Here is a 17,739-nt window from a genome sequence, read left to right on the forward strand (position 1 = left end):
CTCCTCGTGGCAGTGGACTCTATGGCGCAGCATCTAGGGACGCTAGTTGCTTCTCTTCCTGCCTCTATGCAAGTCCTTCAAGCCGATCCTCCTGTTACTCCTCCTGGCAGTTCCTGTCCAGATCCTCGGTTCTTGCTGCCATTGCCCTCTCGGTTCGATGGAGACGCCAGTGCTTGTCGGGGGTTTCTGAACCAATGCCACATTCATTTTACCCTGCACTCTCAAGCATTTCCGTCAGATGGAGCCAAGATCGCATTCATCATATCCCTCCTGACTGGCAAGGCCCTGGCATGGGCCAATCCTATCTGGGAATGTCACGGATCCGAGACCCGAGATTTCCAGGAGTTCATGCGAATATTCCGAACTGTTTTTGAGGAGCCTGGGCGAGTTTCATCGGCAGCCACTGCCATCTTCAACCTTCGCCAAGAGGACACCTCCGTGGGCGAGTATACGATCCAGTTCCGGACTCTGCCAGGAGAGCTATCCTGGACTTTGCTTATATTGCGGCCTCACTGGCCATGTCGTGCGTCTGTGTCCTCACAAACCAAAAAACCCCAGCGCCTAGGTTTGGTTGGAGAGACAACCCTGGGCGTCAACACATTAAATCAAGAACTCTCCTCCAAACTATTCATTCCTGTAACCATCATTGCTGGCGAGAGGTCCCATCAGGTCTCCGCATATTTGGACTCCGGCTCTGCAGCCAACTTCGTCTGCCTGGACCTTGTGGATCTCCTACAGTTGACTACTATCCTGCTTGAAAGGCCGCTGATCGTTGCCTCGGTGGATGGACTGCCATTGCCGGACCCAGTTGTGCCCGTAACCAAGCCATTGAGACTCCAAGTGGGAGCCCTTCATGCTGAACTCATCTCCCTGTTCGTCCTGTCCAAGGCCATCAACCCCTTCCTGCTGGGTTTGCCTTGGCTTCGTCTGCACGCCCCCGTCCTAGATTGGAACTCTGGAGAGGTCCTCCAGTGGGGCCCGAAGTGTCTTGACCGCTGTCTGGGTCATATCCAGTCACTACAACCTGCTCCTCTTCAGTCTTTGACAGGGTTGCCTTCCTGTTTAACCATGTTCTGCGATGTCTTCGATAAAAAGGAGGCTGAGACCTTGCCGCCACACCGGGCATATGACTGTCCAATCGACCTGGTTCCGGAATCGTCTCCTCCTCGTGGTAGAGTGTACCCTGCCAGAGACCCAGTCCATGTCGGCCTACATTAAGGAGAACCTGGAGAGGGGTTATCATTCGTAAATCCTTATCCCCGGCCGGAGCGGGGTTCTTCTTTGTTAAAAAGAAAGATGGATCGTTACGACCTTGCATTGACTACCGAGGTCTAAACCAGATCACGGTGAAGAACAGGCACCCCTTGCCTTTGATTTCTGAACTGCTTGATCGCATACGGGGGGCAAAATTTTTTTCTAAACTGGACCTGCGGGGGGCCTACAATCTGATTCGGATTCGTCGTGGTGACGAATGGAAGACTGCCTGTAATACTCGTGATGGGCACTACGAATACTTAGTTATGCCCTTCGGCCTGTGTAACGCCCCTGCAGTATTTCAAGAATTTGTCAATGACATTTTTCGTGATCTCCTTTATGTTTGTGTTGTGATGTATCTCGATGACATTTTGATTTTTTCCCCAGATCCAGTAACTCATCAGAGTCATGTCCGCCAGGTGTTGCTCCGTCTAAGAGAGAATCGCCTTTACGCCAAGTTGGAGAAGTTTGTTTTTGAGAAGAAGTCTCTATCCTTCCTGGGCTATATTATCTCAGATCAGGGCCTCAAGATGGACACCCAGAAGGTAAAGGCTGTACTGGAGTGGCCACGCCCCCAAGGCTTAAGGGCCATACAACGCTTCCTAGGATTCGCCAACTTCTACCGACTGTTCATCCCCAACTTCTCATCTTTGACTGCTCCTATCCCCATCCTCACTAAGATGGGTATGAATGCCAAGATGTGGACTTCGGAGGCTGAAGCCACATTTGAATCCTCAAAGAAAGCCTTCACGTCTGCCTCCATTCTGCACCATCCGGATGTATCCCTACAGTTTTCGTTAGAGGTGGACACTTCCTCGGTGGGTGCTGGTGCACTGTTGTTCCAGAAAAGATCGAAAGGCAAGGCTGTGGTATGTGGCTACTATTTCAAGCTATTTTCTTCCGCAGAGCGCAACTACTCGATTGGGGACCAGGAGTTACTGGCCATCAAGCTGGCTCTGCAGGAGTGGAGACATCTACTGGAGGGCGCGGTTCATCCTATCCTGATCTTCAAGGATCACAAAAATTTGACCTACCTACAGACGGCGCAGCGGTTGAATCCTCGTCAAGCCAGGTGGTCATTGTTCTTTGCTCGGTTCCGGTTCGAACTCCGCTACCGACCCGCCGACAAGAATGTGAGGGCCGATGCCTTGTCTAGATCTTTTGATACCGAAGACGCCATGGAATCTCCACAGAATATTATTGACCCATCCTGCATCTTCTCTGTGAATCCCCTGCAAGTTAGAGACATTCCTCCGGGTAGGACTTTTGTACGTCTGGCTGACCGAGGAAGAATTCTTTGCTGGGGTCACAGTTCTAAGCTGGCAGGTCACACGGGTGCTCGTAAGACCCAAGATCTAATCACCCGTCAGTTCTGGTGGCCCACGCTACCCAAAGATGTTATGGACTTTGTCTCCTCTTGCACAGTATGCGCAGCAAATAAAGTTGCTCACTCCAGTCCTGCTGGCCTGCTCCAACCACTGCTTGTGCCCGTTGCCCCGTGGCAACATGTCGCTAAGGACTTTGTCACGTATCTTCCTTCTTCTGCGAGTTGCAGTGTGATCTGGGTGGTGGTGGATTAATTTTCCAAAATTGCTCACTTCATTCCCTTGACCACCGTGCCGTCTGCTACGCGATTGGCCAGCCTTTTCATACAACACATCTTCCGTGTGCATGGCTTGCCCCTGCATATTGTCTCGGACCGAGGTGTCCAGTTCACCTCGAAGTTTTGGAGAGCACTTTGCGGCCTCCTCGGTGTAAAATTGGACTTCTCTTCGGCCTATCATCCCCAGTCCAATGGGCAAGTTGAGAGAGTTAACCAGATTATGGCGAACTATCTACATCACTTTGTTTGATGATTGGGTGCAGTTGCTCCCGTGGGCAGAGTTCTCTTATAACAACCACACCAGTGAGTCGACCACTTCCAGTCCATTATTCATCGTCTACGGCCAACATCCTCGAATACCTCTTCCTGTTTCTATGATGTCCCAGGTGCCTGCAGCCGATTCAACCTTCAGGGACTTTCTACAGATATAGCAACAGACCCGATCATCTATCCTGTTGGCGGTGGACCGCATGAAGAGAAAGGCAGATACAAGAAGATGGGCACCTCCCCAGTTCCTTCCAGGGACTAAAGTCTGGCTGTCTTCTAGGAATATCCGGCTGAAGGTGCAGTCGTGCAAATTTGCTCCTGGGTTCCTTGGTCCCTTCGAAATCCTGCTACAGATCAACACGGTATCCTACAAGCTGCGGCTCCCTCCTACCCTCAGGATTCCTAACTCCTTTCACGTCTCCCTGCTGAAACCCATGGTCCTGAGCTGCTACTCCCGGACTCCTAGCTCCACAGTGGCCCCTGGCGGCTCATCATGGACTTTCGAAGTAAAGGAGATTCTGGCCACCAAGAAGGTGGGAGGAAGGACTTTTTATTTTTTTGGATTGGAGGGGGTTCGGTCCAGAAGAGAGGTCTTGGGAGCCAGCGAGAACATCGATGCTCCTGTTCTCGTGAGGAAGTTTCTCTCCCGCTCTGGTCCCAAGAAGAGGGGGTGTAAGAGGGGGGATACTGTAACGTCTATGGCCACGGTCCGTCGTTTGGTCAGCATCGTCCTCCTGTCAGGTGCCGGCACTCACTTCCGGATTCCGAGTGTCTCCGGCGGGCGGGCGCGCGCGCGCCCGCGCGTGCACAGCCTTAAAGGGCCAGTGCGCGCATTTTTGCAGGAACTCTGCAATGTAGCCAAGGATGCCCTGGGCTACAAAATGGGCTCTGCCCTCTTGCTCTTTGCCAGAGGGCTGTTCGTTACCCATTGTTTGTCATGCTGATGGTCTCCCCGTGTCTTCCAGTTTCCCAGTGTACCTTGCTCCTGTATCCTTTATCCCGTATCCTGTTTCCGTGCTACCTAGTGCTATTGCCGTGCTGTGCTATTGCCGTGCTGTGCTACAGTCTACACTTGATCTGCTACGCCTCACCTGACGACTTCCCGTCACCTGGTCCTGGATGTGCCTGCCTCGCTACTGCCTACGATTGCCTCAGGTACCCTTGCTGAACTATTGAACTCTGTACTTACCTGTTTGGCCAGCTGCCATCCCAATACGTGTTACGGCCCAGTGGGTCCACACCCCGCATCGTGACATATACTAATACATTACACTACCTGCGTAGTTCAATGTATTAGAGCTGTCAGGGGCAGGTCCTAATAGGCTTCCAGACTTGGCAGACTAGGAGGCCATTGTTAGGGCTCCGGTTGCCATACCAACCATTGGCACCCATGTGATCGGCTAAAAAACCCTTAGATTCCACGAAGACTATTGACCTCGGCATCTAAGGGGATAATCAGGCCGGATCGGAGGCTAGCTCCAATGCTGTCCATTAGAGCAGGGTCTCAGCTGTAATATACAGCTGACACCCGGTGGTAATGGCACGGGCTTGGCTTCTGGGCCCGCATTATTACCGCAGCGTAGCTGTACTGCGGTTTGTGGGAACTACTTCCTGACTGCACTGTCTATATGTACGGCGGATGTCTGGAAGGGGTTCAGCATAATTTTGGAATAGTCGACATAAATAGAAAGAAATAAACACATACATTTTGGTGATTGCCTTTGTAATTTGTAATTTTTTGGGTTCTTCCATTACTGATCCCCTAATAATAACAGCTGAGAAGAAAGATCCTCATTATAGTTCTATATTTAATATGGGACTGGGACAAGAATTGAGGGACTGTTAGAAAACAGACAAGGTCCCCATGACAACTCTGCACACAAGTCACAAGGAGACATGTTATCTTCAGGGTATTTCTGTAGTACAACCTTAGGCCTCAATATCAGCACTCAGATCTCTGCTATAATCTACTGTACATTTTTTGAAACATGTCTTCTGGTAGGTCTCTCCTTTAATCTTTTATAGTGGCTTTAGCAATGTGGCGTTTTTATTTCTGTCTGTTTTTTAACTTTCGGGGCAATCTTCCAGACCTAATGATTATTAGGAAACTTGTATTTCACATGTAATTATTGTACATACAAAAACGTCTAAGTGATGATCACCTGCACTCAGAGGCCACTTCACTAGGTCTACCTATTCAATGCTAGATAGAAACCTCTTTCCTCTTAGAACAGCCTCAATACTGAGGCCTGCTTCACACGCTGTGTTCGGACTGTATGTTGGCCGTATTTCCCCGACCAAACACAGTTCAGGGAGCTAAATTCCTAGCAGCATAGTGATCCATGATGCTCTGAGTCACCGCCTCTTCACGGGACTATCGTACTAAAGACAAAATTGCAGTATGGGGCAGAGACTCCTAACATTATAAATAACTTATGATGGTAGAAGTTCGGCTCCCTGAACTGTGTTTGGTCCAGGAAATCCGTCCGACATATGGTCCGAATACAGCTGTCAGAAGCAGGCCTTCAGTGGAATGGATTCCACAATGTACTGAAAATCTTTATTACAGATTATGATTGATAACCTCATTCTGTCTATTCCATTACATATTAAATGTGTTCTTTAAAATTAAGATCTGGTGATGGTGAAGCCATTATTATCTCATTTTCATGTCCATGAATCTCTAACATTATCTTGTTAAATGTAAACCGTGGGTAAGGTTCGATTTTCAGTAAATATATTAAAGCGGCCCCCGGTCTCAGGACAAAATTATAAATGTGATGGGTATATGGTGTAATATTGCCTGGTGCCTTTCAGTTGTGCCCCTCTAGCATGGATCAACTGTTTTAGGGTCCTCTCTGTGTTCTCTCAAAAAGGCCATAGCGCTTCTCAGACTGTCTAAGATACTCTTACTGCTCTGGACAATCTGAGAACAGTGGGGGTGTCTAGTCTAAGAAGCACTACAGTCATTTTGGGACAGCACAGAGGGGACCCTAAAATGGCAAATCCACGTCAGAGGGGCATAACTGAAGGGCACCAGGTAATCATAGTATCACTATCATAGTATCATAGTATCATAGTATCACTATCATAGTAAAAACATTGTCCCGGAACCGGAGGGTTGCTTGAAGTTGTAGTATTAAAGTGATTTCCAACTGGTATTGAATGACCAAATGTGTTGGTAGAAGACAGGCTTGATTGCTAGGTAAGGTTGCACTCACATTTTTTTTGTTTTATTAAGTCATGATTTATGTAATGAAAGTGGACCAGAAACCTGGACTTTATCAACGATATATTTTATTTTGTTATCAAAGTTCTTTTTTCTTTAAGCCAAAGCCAGGAGTAGAATAAACAAGGAATTACTTATACTTCACCTTCCTGCTTGATCCACTTCTGGCTTTGATTTAAAAAAAAGAAAAAAACTGCCTCAAAATGGCATTTGTGTTTCAGTCTGATATAAATATTATAAACTTGTCTACTTTGTGGTTTCAAAAAAAGATAATCAAATTCATCCTAATCATAACAGAAAACTCCAGTAAGAAGTCTGAGGGAAACTTCATGCTATCGATAAATTATAAAGTAGAAGATGAAGATATCAAGCAGCAGTCTTTAGGAGAAAACCTCATTACCCTTAATGTACATCCAGGACTTCACAGTACAGAGCTATCATATATTGCCCCTGATCATGAGGTACCTTCTCCTGACCAATCACAGATTGTTACCACAGGTACAGCTCAGAAAGGGGGTAAAAGGTTTCAATGTGGTAAACAGTTCACAAAAATCTCAGGTCTTTTTACACACAGAAGAATTCACACAGGGGAGAAGCCATATTCATGTTCAGAATGCGGGAAATGTTTTGCACGAAAATCATATCTTGTTAGACATTTGAGAATTCACACAAGAGAGAAGCTGTATTCATGTTCAGAATGTGGGAAATGTTTTGTACAAAAGTCACATCTTGCCGTACATAAGAGAAGTCACACAGGAGAGAAGCCATATTCATGTTCAGAATGTGGGAAATGTTTTACAGATAAATCAAGTCTTATTAAACATAAGAGAAGTCACACAGGAGAGAAGCCGTATTCATGTTCAGAATGTAGGAAATGTTTTACACAAAAATCAAATCTTGTTAAACATGAGAGAAGTCACACAGGAATTAAGCCATATTCATGTTTAGAATGTGGTAAATCTTTTACAGAAAAATCAAGTCTTGATGGACATGAGAGAAGTCATACAGGAGAGAAGCCGTATTCATGTTCAGAATGTGGGAAATGTTTTACACAAAAATCAAATCTTGATGGACATGAGAGAAGTCACACCGGAGAGAAGCCATATTCATGTTCAGAATGTGGAAAATGTTTTACAGATAAATCAAGTCTTGTTACACATGAGAGAAGTCACACAGGAGAGAAGCCGTATTCATGTTCAGAATGTAGGAAATGTTTTACACAAAAATCAAATCTTGTTAAACATGAGAGAATTCACACAGGGGAGAAGCTGTATTCATGTTCAGAATGTGGGAAATGTTTTGTGCAAAAATCACATCTTGCTGTACATGAGAGAAGTCACACAGAAGAGAAGCCATATTCCTGCTTAGAATGTGGGAAATGTTTTACACAAAAATCAAGTCTTGTTAATCATGAGAGAATTCACACAGGAGAGAAACCATATTCATGTTTAGAATGTGGGAAATGTTTTACACATAAATCAAGTCTTATTGCACATGAGAGAAGTCACACAGGAGAGAAGCCATATTCATGTTTAGAATGTGGTAAATATTTTATACATAAGTCACGTCTTGCTATACATGTGAGAAGTCACAAAGGAGAGAAGCCATATTCATGTGCAGAATGTAGGAAATATTTTACAGATAAATCAAGTCTTATTAGACATGAGAGAAGTCACACAGGAGAGAAGCCGTATTTATGTTCAGAATGTAGGAAATGTTTTACAGATAAATCAAGTCTGGTTATACATGAGAGAAGTCACACAGGAGAGAAGCCATTTTCATGTTCAGAATGTGGGAAATGTTTTACTCAAAAATCAAATCTTGTTAAACATGAGAAAAGTCACACAGGAGAGAAGCCGTATTCCTGTTCAGAATGTGGGAAATGTTTTACACACAAATCAAGTCTTGTTATACATGAGAGAAGTCACACAGGAGAGAAGCCATTTTCATGTTCAGAATGTAGGAAATGTTTTACACACAAATCACATCTTGTTATACATGAGAGAAGTCACACAGGAGAGAAGCCGTACTCATGTTCAGAATGTGGGAAATGTTTTACAGCTAAATCAAGTCTTATTGTACATGAGAGACATCACACAGGAGTGAAGTTTTCATGTTCAGAATGTGGGAAATGTTTTATTACTAAATGCAAACTTAGAGATCATCAGAGAAGTCACACAGGGGAGAAGCTGTTTTGACGCACTAAATGTGGAATATGGGTTACAAGGAAATACGTTTTTTAAACTCAGAGAATTAACATGAATCCATATTCTTGTTTGGCATGTGGGAAATAAGATTCTAGGGATTGCTCATCCAGGGAACAGTCATACACCATGGACCAGGAAAAAGGGATAATTCACATTGTCAAAGTCCTACAGTCCACACAACTTCGCTCACTAAGTACACTACCGTTCAAAAGTTTAGGGTCACTTAGACATTTCCTTATTTTTGAAAGAAAAGCACCGTTTTTTTCAATGAAGATAGCATTAAATTAATCATAAATACACTCTATACACTGTTAATGTGCTAAATGACTATTCTAGCTGCAAACGTCTGGTTTTTAATGCAATATCTACATAGGTGTATAGAGGCCCATTTCCAGCAACCATCACTCCAGTGTTCTAATGGTACATTGTGTTTGCTAACTGTGTTAGAAGGCTAATGGATGATTAGAAAACACTTGAAAACCCTTGTGCAATTATGTTAGCACCGCTGTAAACAGTTTTGCTGTTTAGAGGAGCTATAAAATGGACCTTCCTTTGAGCTAGTTGAGAATCTGGAGCATTACATTTGTGGGTTCGATTAAACTCTCAAAATGGCTAGAAAAAGAGAGCTTTCATGTGAAACTCGACAATCTATTCTTGTTCTTAGAAATGAAGGCTACTCCATGCGAGAAATTGCCAAGAAACTGAAGATTTCCTACAACTGTGTGTACTACTCCCTTCAGAGGACAGCACAAACAGGCTCTAACCAGAGTAGAAAGAGAAGTGGGAGGCCCCGCTGCACAACTGAGCAACAAGACTTGTACATTAGAGTCTCTAGTTTGAGAAATAGACGCCTCACAGGTCCTCAACTGGCAGCTTCATTAAATAGTACCCGCAAAACGCCAGTGTCAACGTCTACAGTGAAGAGGCGACTCCGTGATGCTGGCTTTCAGGGCAGCGTGGAAAAGAAAAAGCTATATCTGAGACTGGCTAATAAAAGGAAAAGATCAATATGGGCAAAAGCACACAGACATTGGACAGAGGAAGATTGGAAAAAAGTGTTATGGACAGACGAATCGAAGTTTGAGGTGTTTGGATCACACAGAAGAACATTTGTGAGATGCAGAACAACTGAAAAGATGCTGGAAGAGTGCCTGACGCCATCTGTCAAGCATGGTGGAGGTAATGTGATGGTCTGGGTTGCTTTGGTGCTGGTAAAGTGGGAGATTTGTACAAGGTAAAAGGGATTTTGAATAAGAAAGGCTATTACTCCATTTTGCAACGCCATGCCATACCCTGTGGACAGCGCTTGATTGGAGCCAATTTCATCCTACAACAGGACAATGACCCAAAGCACACCTCCAAATTATGCAAGAACTATTTCGGGAAGAAGCAGGCAGCTGGTATTCTATCTGTAATGGAGTGGCCAGCGCAGTCACCAGATCTCAACCCCATAGAGCTGTTGTGGGAGCAGCTTGACCGTACGGTACGCAAGAAGTGCCCATCAAGACAATCCAACTTGTGGGAGGGGCTTCTGGAAGCATGGGGTGACATTTCTCCCGATTACCTCAGCAAATTAATAGCTAGAATGCCAAAGGTCTGCAATGCTGTAATTGCTGCAAATGGAGCATTCTTTGACGAAAGTAAAGTTTGAAGGAGAAAATTATTATTTAAAATAAAAATCATTGTTTCTAACCTTGTCAATGTCTTGACTATATTTTCTAGTCATTTTGCAACTCATTTTATAAATATAAGTGTGTGTTTTCATGGAAAACACAAAATTGTCTGGGTGACCCCAAACTTTTGAACGGTAGTGTATTTCATGCAGTAAGGTAAGCAAACTAGTACATCTAAAAAGTAGAGATAGAGAAGCTACTCCGCTAAGATACCAGAAAACTCTTGGACAGATGGTTGTTAAGGATCAATTGGGCTATTCTCTCATGCTCAGGAGTTGGCACCACATCCTGGTTCTTTGTTGTTTTTACCATTTATTAAAGTAATGGAGGATTGCTTGTACTATGGTGGCACCCTGACTGGTGTAGTTAGTGTTCAAAAACTAAACTGTAATATAAAAGGGACAGAAAGGGCCTATTTGTCAATGATAGGATTCCCATAGCTGATCTGCTTCTCATTATTTCACCAGAAGAGCAAAAGAATTAAGTCTAAGAAAACCAAAATCATCTGTTACTGCGATCTTATAATTACGTGTATGTGAAAGTGATTAACAGATGTTTAAATAAGTACATTCTGTGTGGACTCCATCTTGGATATTTGTAACCCATTTTGTCTCAAAGGCTCCGTTTTGTGTTTGAAGAGTCATGATATTGAGTGATCTTGACCTACAGTATGTTACCACCATATATGTCCTGCCTTACAATTATACACTGTTCTCCTTTTGTATTATTTTATGTACATTTTGGTTTTATGGCTGCTTTTTAAAGTGTATGTACAGCTGTTTTGTGTCTTAATAAAGAATTTTTTATTTTTTTTGCTGTATTGGGTGGATATTCTTTATTATAGCATTGAGGGAAATTTTATTATTATGTGATATCAGAGGACATTACAGGGAGGATTATAATCGGAGAGAACTACAACTCCCAGCATGTCCAGACTGTTATTATGTGATATCAGAGGACATTATAGGGAGGAGGTATAAGAGAAGAGGACTACAACTCCCACCATGTCCAGACTGTTACATCTGGTAAGACCCTTCAATTTTTTAAAGGGGTGGCAAACGTCTTCAAGGAAGGTGTCCCAGAGGGGGAACAGACAGTACAAACAAGTTCCAAGGGAACATTGAGCTCCAGACCTGGGACTCAAGTTGGCGACTGGGGCCACATACAGTGTTGGCGGTCTCAAGGACCTGGGTATATTGCTGAAAATTGTCCCCTGACTACTGAGCCAATGGAGTATGACACAGCCAGACAGTTGTCCTTATTTGCACGTCCTGTTTGTTCTGCTGAGGCTGTCACAGAGACTGAACCACATATGTGTATCCTCAAAGTGGAAGGTTGTACTGTGTGTGTGCTCTACTGGATTCTGGGAGCTTGATTACCCTAGTACATGCCAGCCTGGTAGACCCTGGGACATACAGGCGACAAGAGGTTGGGGTCTTATGTATACATGGGGACACTAAAGAATACCCCACAGCTGTGGTCACTCTAGAGGCTTTAAGTGGAACTGCCTGTCATAAAGTGGGCGTAGTCAAAACACTGATGCATAGTGTGATGCTGGGGAGATACTTCCCACTCTTCTGGGACTTATGGAGGAACAATAACATAACCTCCTCTGTTAATGTTGTAGACAATGGTAATGGGTGTGCAGTGATTAGCCTCGAACGCTTTGACCGCGACGATGAGGTGCCAACAGTAGGGGTGACCACTGAGTTTGATAGTTTTCCCGTAGCTGTTTTGGTTGGTAAAACTGAGGAGCAGGAAGTACTCACTGATATGTCTATGTGTCACATGATAACTTTGGAACTAATCAGATTAGAGATCCCATGTTATTAAAAGCCAGGGAAAATGCTAAGGTATTAAATGGAGTGCCCCAGCATCCAGGGGCTTATAAGGTGTTTCCACACATGGCTATTAGCCAGGATCTGCTTTATTCTGGAGATAACATACGTGGGGAGGGTGTTGAACAGTTGGTGGTGTGCCAACCATATAGTAGAATGGTGTTAGACCCGGCTCATGAACACATACTGGATGGACACCTAGGTTGTGAAAAGACCAGAGAGCGTATCTTGCAACAATTCTTCTGGCCGGGGTATATACAGTAGTGTTGCAGTGTATAGTGCAAGCAATCGCTGGTTCAAGTCCCCTAGGAGTTCTAATTTAAAAAAAAGTTAAAAACAGTCAAAAGTTGTTTTCTACTCTCCAAAATAAATAAAATACTAAAATTTTTAAAAAGAAAACCCCTTTTTTCTCGAACGTAGTGTTAAAAAGAAAAAAATTAATGTAACTGGCATTGGTGCGTCCATAAGAATCCGAACTATTACACTACAACGTTATTTAATCAGTTTGGTGAACGCTGTAAAAAAATAAACACCAGAATTGTCGTTTTTGGTCACCTTAGCTCACCAAAAAAAAATAAAAAAATTTAATAAAAAGTGATGAAAAAGTCACATGTACCCCAAAATGGTACTAATAAAAACTAGTGCTCATCCGGCAAACAATAAACCATTATAACGCTCAATCGACGGAAAAAGTCAGACACAAAGCAATTTTTTTTTTAACAAATACTTATTTTTTTTAAGCTATATATCCTAATAAGGAACCCATATAATAAATGGCTCATGTGAAGCAAATTCAAGAAATTACCTATTAGAAACAACCAGCGCTAAGGAATGACCAGACCCACGTACACCGCCGCGCGTTTCGCCAAAACTTTGTGCGTCGGGTGCGCGTCTGTGGTCCTGTCGATCATACTATGCATTTGTAGCTGCGTATCATGACACTTGTTTACTATCCTGATTGTTTATGTCTATCATAACTTACTTGTGCTGGGATGCATTAATTTATTATATCATTGTATGCCTTATATGAAGGACCTTGACACAGTCTTTTGTACCCATTCCACCTACCGTGTTTTTTTCTTTCTCACTCGTTTCTGTGACGGTTGTTTTTTATCTTATATTTATTTTTTGTATTTTTAACCCCTTAATGACCGGGCCTGAAAAGACCTTAATGACCAAGCCAGATTTGTTAAATCTGGTATGTCTGACTTTATCATAGAATAACTCTGCGAAAGTTTTGAATATCCAAGTAATTCTGGCAATTGTTTTTTCGTCACATGTTGTACTTTATTTTAGTGGTAAAAGTAGACTGATACAATTTGCGGAAATTAATTAAAAAATATAAAAATGGAAGAAATTTTGTAAAAATTATCATTTTTCCATATTTTTAACTGCAATATGTCACATATGTACATACATACTGTACAATTTTTTTATTAAATATATATTTCTATCGCTTTACTCTATTTTGGCAGCACTTTTGAAAAAAAAAATATTTTTTTTGAGCAATTTAGAAGACTTACAAGTTTAATAATAATTTTATACATTTTGAAGTACATTTTGTTTTCCTGCACCAAGCCAGGTTTTAAGAGGCTCATAGGTGTCAGAATGGTGGAAACCCCCACAAGTGACACCATTTTGAAAACTACACCCCTTAAGGTATTTATTAAGGGGTGTTGTAAGTATTTTGACCCCACAGTTTTTTTTGTAAGAATTCATGCAAAGCAGGCGTAAAAAAATATAATTTCACTTTTTTCATAAAAGTATCACTTTGAAGACCGATTTCTTTGTAAAGTGACCATGAGAATGAAGAAACACACCCCAAAATCTATCACCCTGTTTCTCCTGTTTTCAAAAATACCCACATTGTGACCCTAATGCGTTGCCTGGACATATGGCAGGGCCCGAAAGGAAGGGAGCAATCGGAGGCATTCAGGTCTCATATTTTGCTTGAAAATGTTTTAGGCCCCACTGTACATTTGGAGAGGTTTTGAACTACCAGAACGATAGAAACTCCCCATAAACGACCCAATTCGAAAACTAGACCCCTTAAGGTATTTATCTAGGGGTGTAGTGAGTATTTTGACCCCACAGTTTTTTGCTAAATTTAATGCATAGCAGGTGAAATAAAAAAACAAAACACTTTTTATATAAAAGTATCACTTTGAAGACTGATTTCTTTGTAAAGCGACCATGAGAATGAAGAAACACACCCTAAAATCTATAACCCTGTTTCTCCTGTTTTGAAAAATGCCCCCATTGTGACCCTAATGCGTTGCCTGGACACACGGCAGGGCCCGAAAGGGAGGGAGCATCCGAAGACTTTCAGGACACACGTTTTGCTTGAAAATGCTTCAGGTCCCATTACACATTTATAGAGGTACTGAGCTGCCAAAAAGATAGAAACTCCCAATAAATGACCCCATTTTGAAAACTAGACCCCTTAAGGTATTCATCTAGGTGTGTACTAAGTATTTTGACCCCACAGTTTTCGCAGGAAGTAATGCAAAGCAGGTGGAAAGAAAATGTTATTTAACTTTTTTTCACAAATGTGTCATTTTAAGGTCAGATTTCTTGTACAGAGGACTTGAGAATAAGGAAATGCACCAGAAAATGTATCACCCTGTTTCTCCTGTGTTCAAAAATATCCCCATTGTGGCCCTAATGTGTTTCCTGGACACACGGCAGGACCCAAAAGGAAGGGAGCACCCGGAGGCTTTCAGGACACACATTTTGCTTGAAAATGAGAGGATTCTACTTTTCTAGATTGAGAAATATATGTCCCTAACAGTTTCTACACCCTATGACTATGTCGTGCTAAGAAAGCAGCTGTCCTGAAATCATGTCAGTCCATAGACATTATGTATATCAACCCGCTCTGATATATAGTAAGTTAGAGTGGGAAAATTTATTAAACTGTTGGCGGAAAAAGGCAATATATCCCAAAAAAAAGGAGAAAGAATGTATCCAGCTATGTGGAAAACTAGAGCATGTTCACAGGATGAAAGAAAATTTGTAGGGCTGTAATGACTTTATTATTCAAAGTGACTGGTCATACAACGTCTCTTTAGCTCCATCAATCCGTATATAAGGGACGAATGTGCCAAGTGACGCGGTACACCATAACAAGCCCCTGCCCGGCAAGGTAGGAACCGCCATGTGCACAAAACAACCAATCACCTGTAGAATATATAAAGGGGCAGTGTCCCACACCGTATGTATAGAGACAGTAAAGGACCACTACTCCCCAAATTAATGTCGCTATTTCTAGATGTATTGTCGGGTGTAAGAGGTCCACCAAAAACCCGAACAAAACTGTAATAAAGCCCATAGTGTATTGATAAGGAACAGCTCACTTATTAGAAATCCTCAGAATAAAAAGAAAAAATTATGCCGTATCCCCAGTCAGTAACAGCTATTTATGGCAGGACATAGTCATAACGGAAAAGGAAATAAAAAGCTTTCAGGGCACAATTTTATCTTGAATGAATTTCAGGGCCTTATTCCACTTTATATAACTGGGTTATATCCCAAAATGACTCAATCTAGAAAAGTGTATTTCCCTCCCTCCCAAAAAAAGTGATTAAAAAAAGAAATCTCTAAAAGAACCCTACATTTTGGCATCTCCTAAATATACAGCGAAGCTGCTTCCCTAAAAAAAAAAAAAGAGGTGTACAGAAAAATAAAATCCTAAATAAATCCTGCATTTTAACTTTTATAGTTCACAAAAGAAAATTAGTAATGTGCGACGGTATGATAGATTTCAAAACAGGGACTCATGCATAGACCAGGGCTGGAAGGACAAGCGGAACAATAATATCGTGACTCACTTCGCTATCCTCGTTTGCAACACCCAACACCGTTTTTTGGGGTATTTTTGGTTAGATGTTGAAGGGATGGGGTGTAAAAAATGTTTTTCAACAAGTCGGCGTACATCCTCTGACTCATGGACTACTCTCTGGTCTGCAGATTGAAATAGGAGATCTTCAATCACTTTCTCCTGAAATTCAAAGAATGTCGCCCTGCCCGCTGATTTTTTGTACAGGACAAATGCATTGTGCATTGCAACCTGGATGAGGTATATTGCCACTTTCTTACACCACGTTCTGGTTTTCCTTTTAACCAGATATGGTTGTAACATCTGGTCGCACAAATCTACCCCACCCATGAATTTGTTATAGCCGATGACACACACAGGCTTTTGTCTATCTGCAGAGGCCCCACGTTCTGTAACAGTTGCTGTTGCACTTGTATGGATAGTGCTGATCATGTAAACATCCTTGCGGTCACGAAATTTTAAAGCCAGCATCTTCTCAATTTGAAAAGTGCATGACTCCCCCTTTTGTAGTTTTTTATACACAAGTTGACGTGGGAAACCTTTGCGATTCCTGCGTATTGTGCCACAGGCTCCGGTGTTGGCACAATGAAGGGTGCTAAACAATGGCACACTGGTATAAAAACTGTCTGTGTATACATGATACCCCTTGTGTAGGAAAGGGCCAATTAAATCCCACACAATCTTACCAGTGGTACCAATATTTTGAGTGCACCCTGGGGGATTAAATTCACTGTCTTTACCCTCGTAGATCTTAAACGCACATGTGTAGCCAGTAGTGCTTTCACATAACTTGTAGATCTTTACCCCGTATTTTGCACTTTTTGAGGGTATGAATTGGCGGAATGAGAGACGCCCTTTGAAATTCATTAGCGATTCATCCACTGCTAAATTTTGTTCAGGGGTATATGCTCCTAAAAAGGAGGAATTAAGAAAATTTAGCAAAGGCCTTAATTTATACAGCCGGTCACGACTTCTGTCGCTGGAAGGGGGTGCCTGTATGTTGTCACTAAAGTTGAGAAATCACATAAGTATTTCGTACCTGCTGCGTGACATAATACCAGAAAAAATGGGGGTGGCATGTATAGAGCTTGATGCCCAATATGACCTAATAGAGGTTTTTTTTATAATTCCCATGTTAAGGGTGAGGCCCAGAATTTTTTTTATTTCCGTTGTATTTGTGGGATTCCACAACCTGGCATGAGGTGACGAAGGCTTATTGGCAATGTACTGCCTGGCATACAAATTTGTTTCCTGCACAAAATGTTCCAAAACTTGGTCCGTAATAAAAATATTAAAATAATTTAGTGGTGAAAAATTACTGACATTGGGACTTATGCCAGGAGTAGCAATAAAGTAATTTATGGTGGGAGAAAATAAACTTGTGGGTTCCCACACTAAATCGGTTTGGTGGGGTTGTACAATTTCAGGGGCTACACTTTGAACGGATGTTGTGGCAACTGCGCCGTCTCCCATATCACTGGTGCTGGGTCTCATATCAATAGAATCCCTTGAAGCGACACTTTCGCTGTCGCTTTCAAGTAAAAGCTCAACTTCAGATGCAGAATCCGTATCTGAACATAGCATCTGATAGGCTTCCTCAACGCTGTATCTTCTGGCAGCCATAATTATAATACAGTCTAAACCGCAAATAATAAACGTAACTAGCGGCTTCAATTTTTTTATCAACTAATCAACTAAGAACACTAAAGGAATTAAACTTTTTTTATTTTTTATTTTTTTATTTTTTTCAAACCCAAACCTAAACCCTACGCCTAACACAAACCGTAAACCCAAGCCCAGAACAGCACCCTACGCTGTCTAACAGCATAC

The 17,739-nt window shown here is 42.4% G+C and overlaps 1 protein-coding gene across 2 annotated transcripts in view; it reads left to right on the top strand.

Annotated features, from left to right (window-relative positions):
• Positions 1-8,551, top strand: part of LOC142663902 (uncharacterized) — a 435,929-nt gene extending 427,378 nt beyond the window's left edge. Inside the window, exons 1-2 of one of the 2 annotated variants that reach the window (XM_075842751.1) lie at positions 6,683-6,779; positions 6,912-8,551. In XM_075842751.1, the coding sequence (XP_075698866.1) occupies positions 6,683-6,779; positions 6,912-8,551 (1,737 nt within the window). Of the gene's footprint in view, positions 1-6,682; positions 6,780-6,911 lie in introns of those variants that run through there. The other variant, XM_075842743.1, reaches the window with a different exon arrangement.
• Positions 8,552-17,739: the final 9,188 nt, after the last annotated feature.

The sequence above is a fragment of the Rhinoderma darwinii genome, chromosome 1 (genome assembly GCF_050947455.1).
Source record: "Rhinoderma darwinii isolate aRhiDar2 chromosome 1, aRhiDar2.hap1, whole genome shotgun sequence".
NCBI classification, from domain to species: domain Eukaryota; kingdom Metazoa; phylum Chordata; class Amphibia; order Anura; family Rhinodermatidae; genus Rhinoderma; species Rhinoderma darwinii.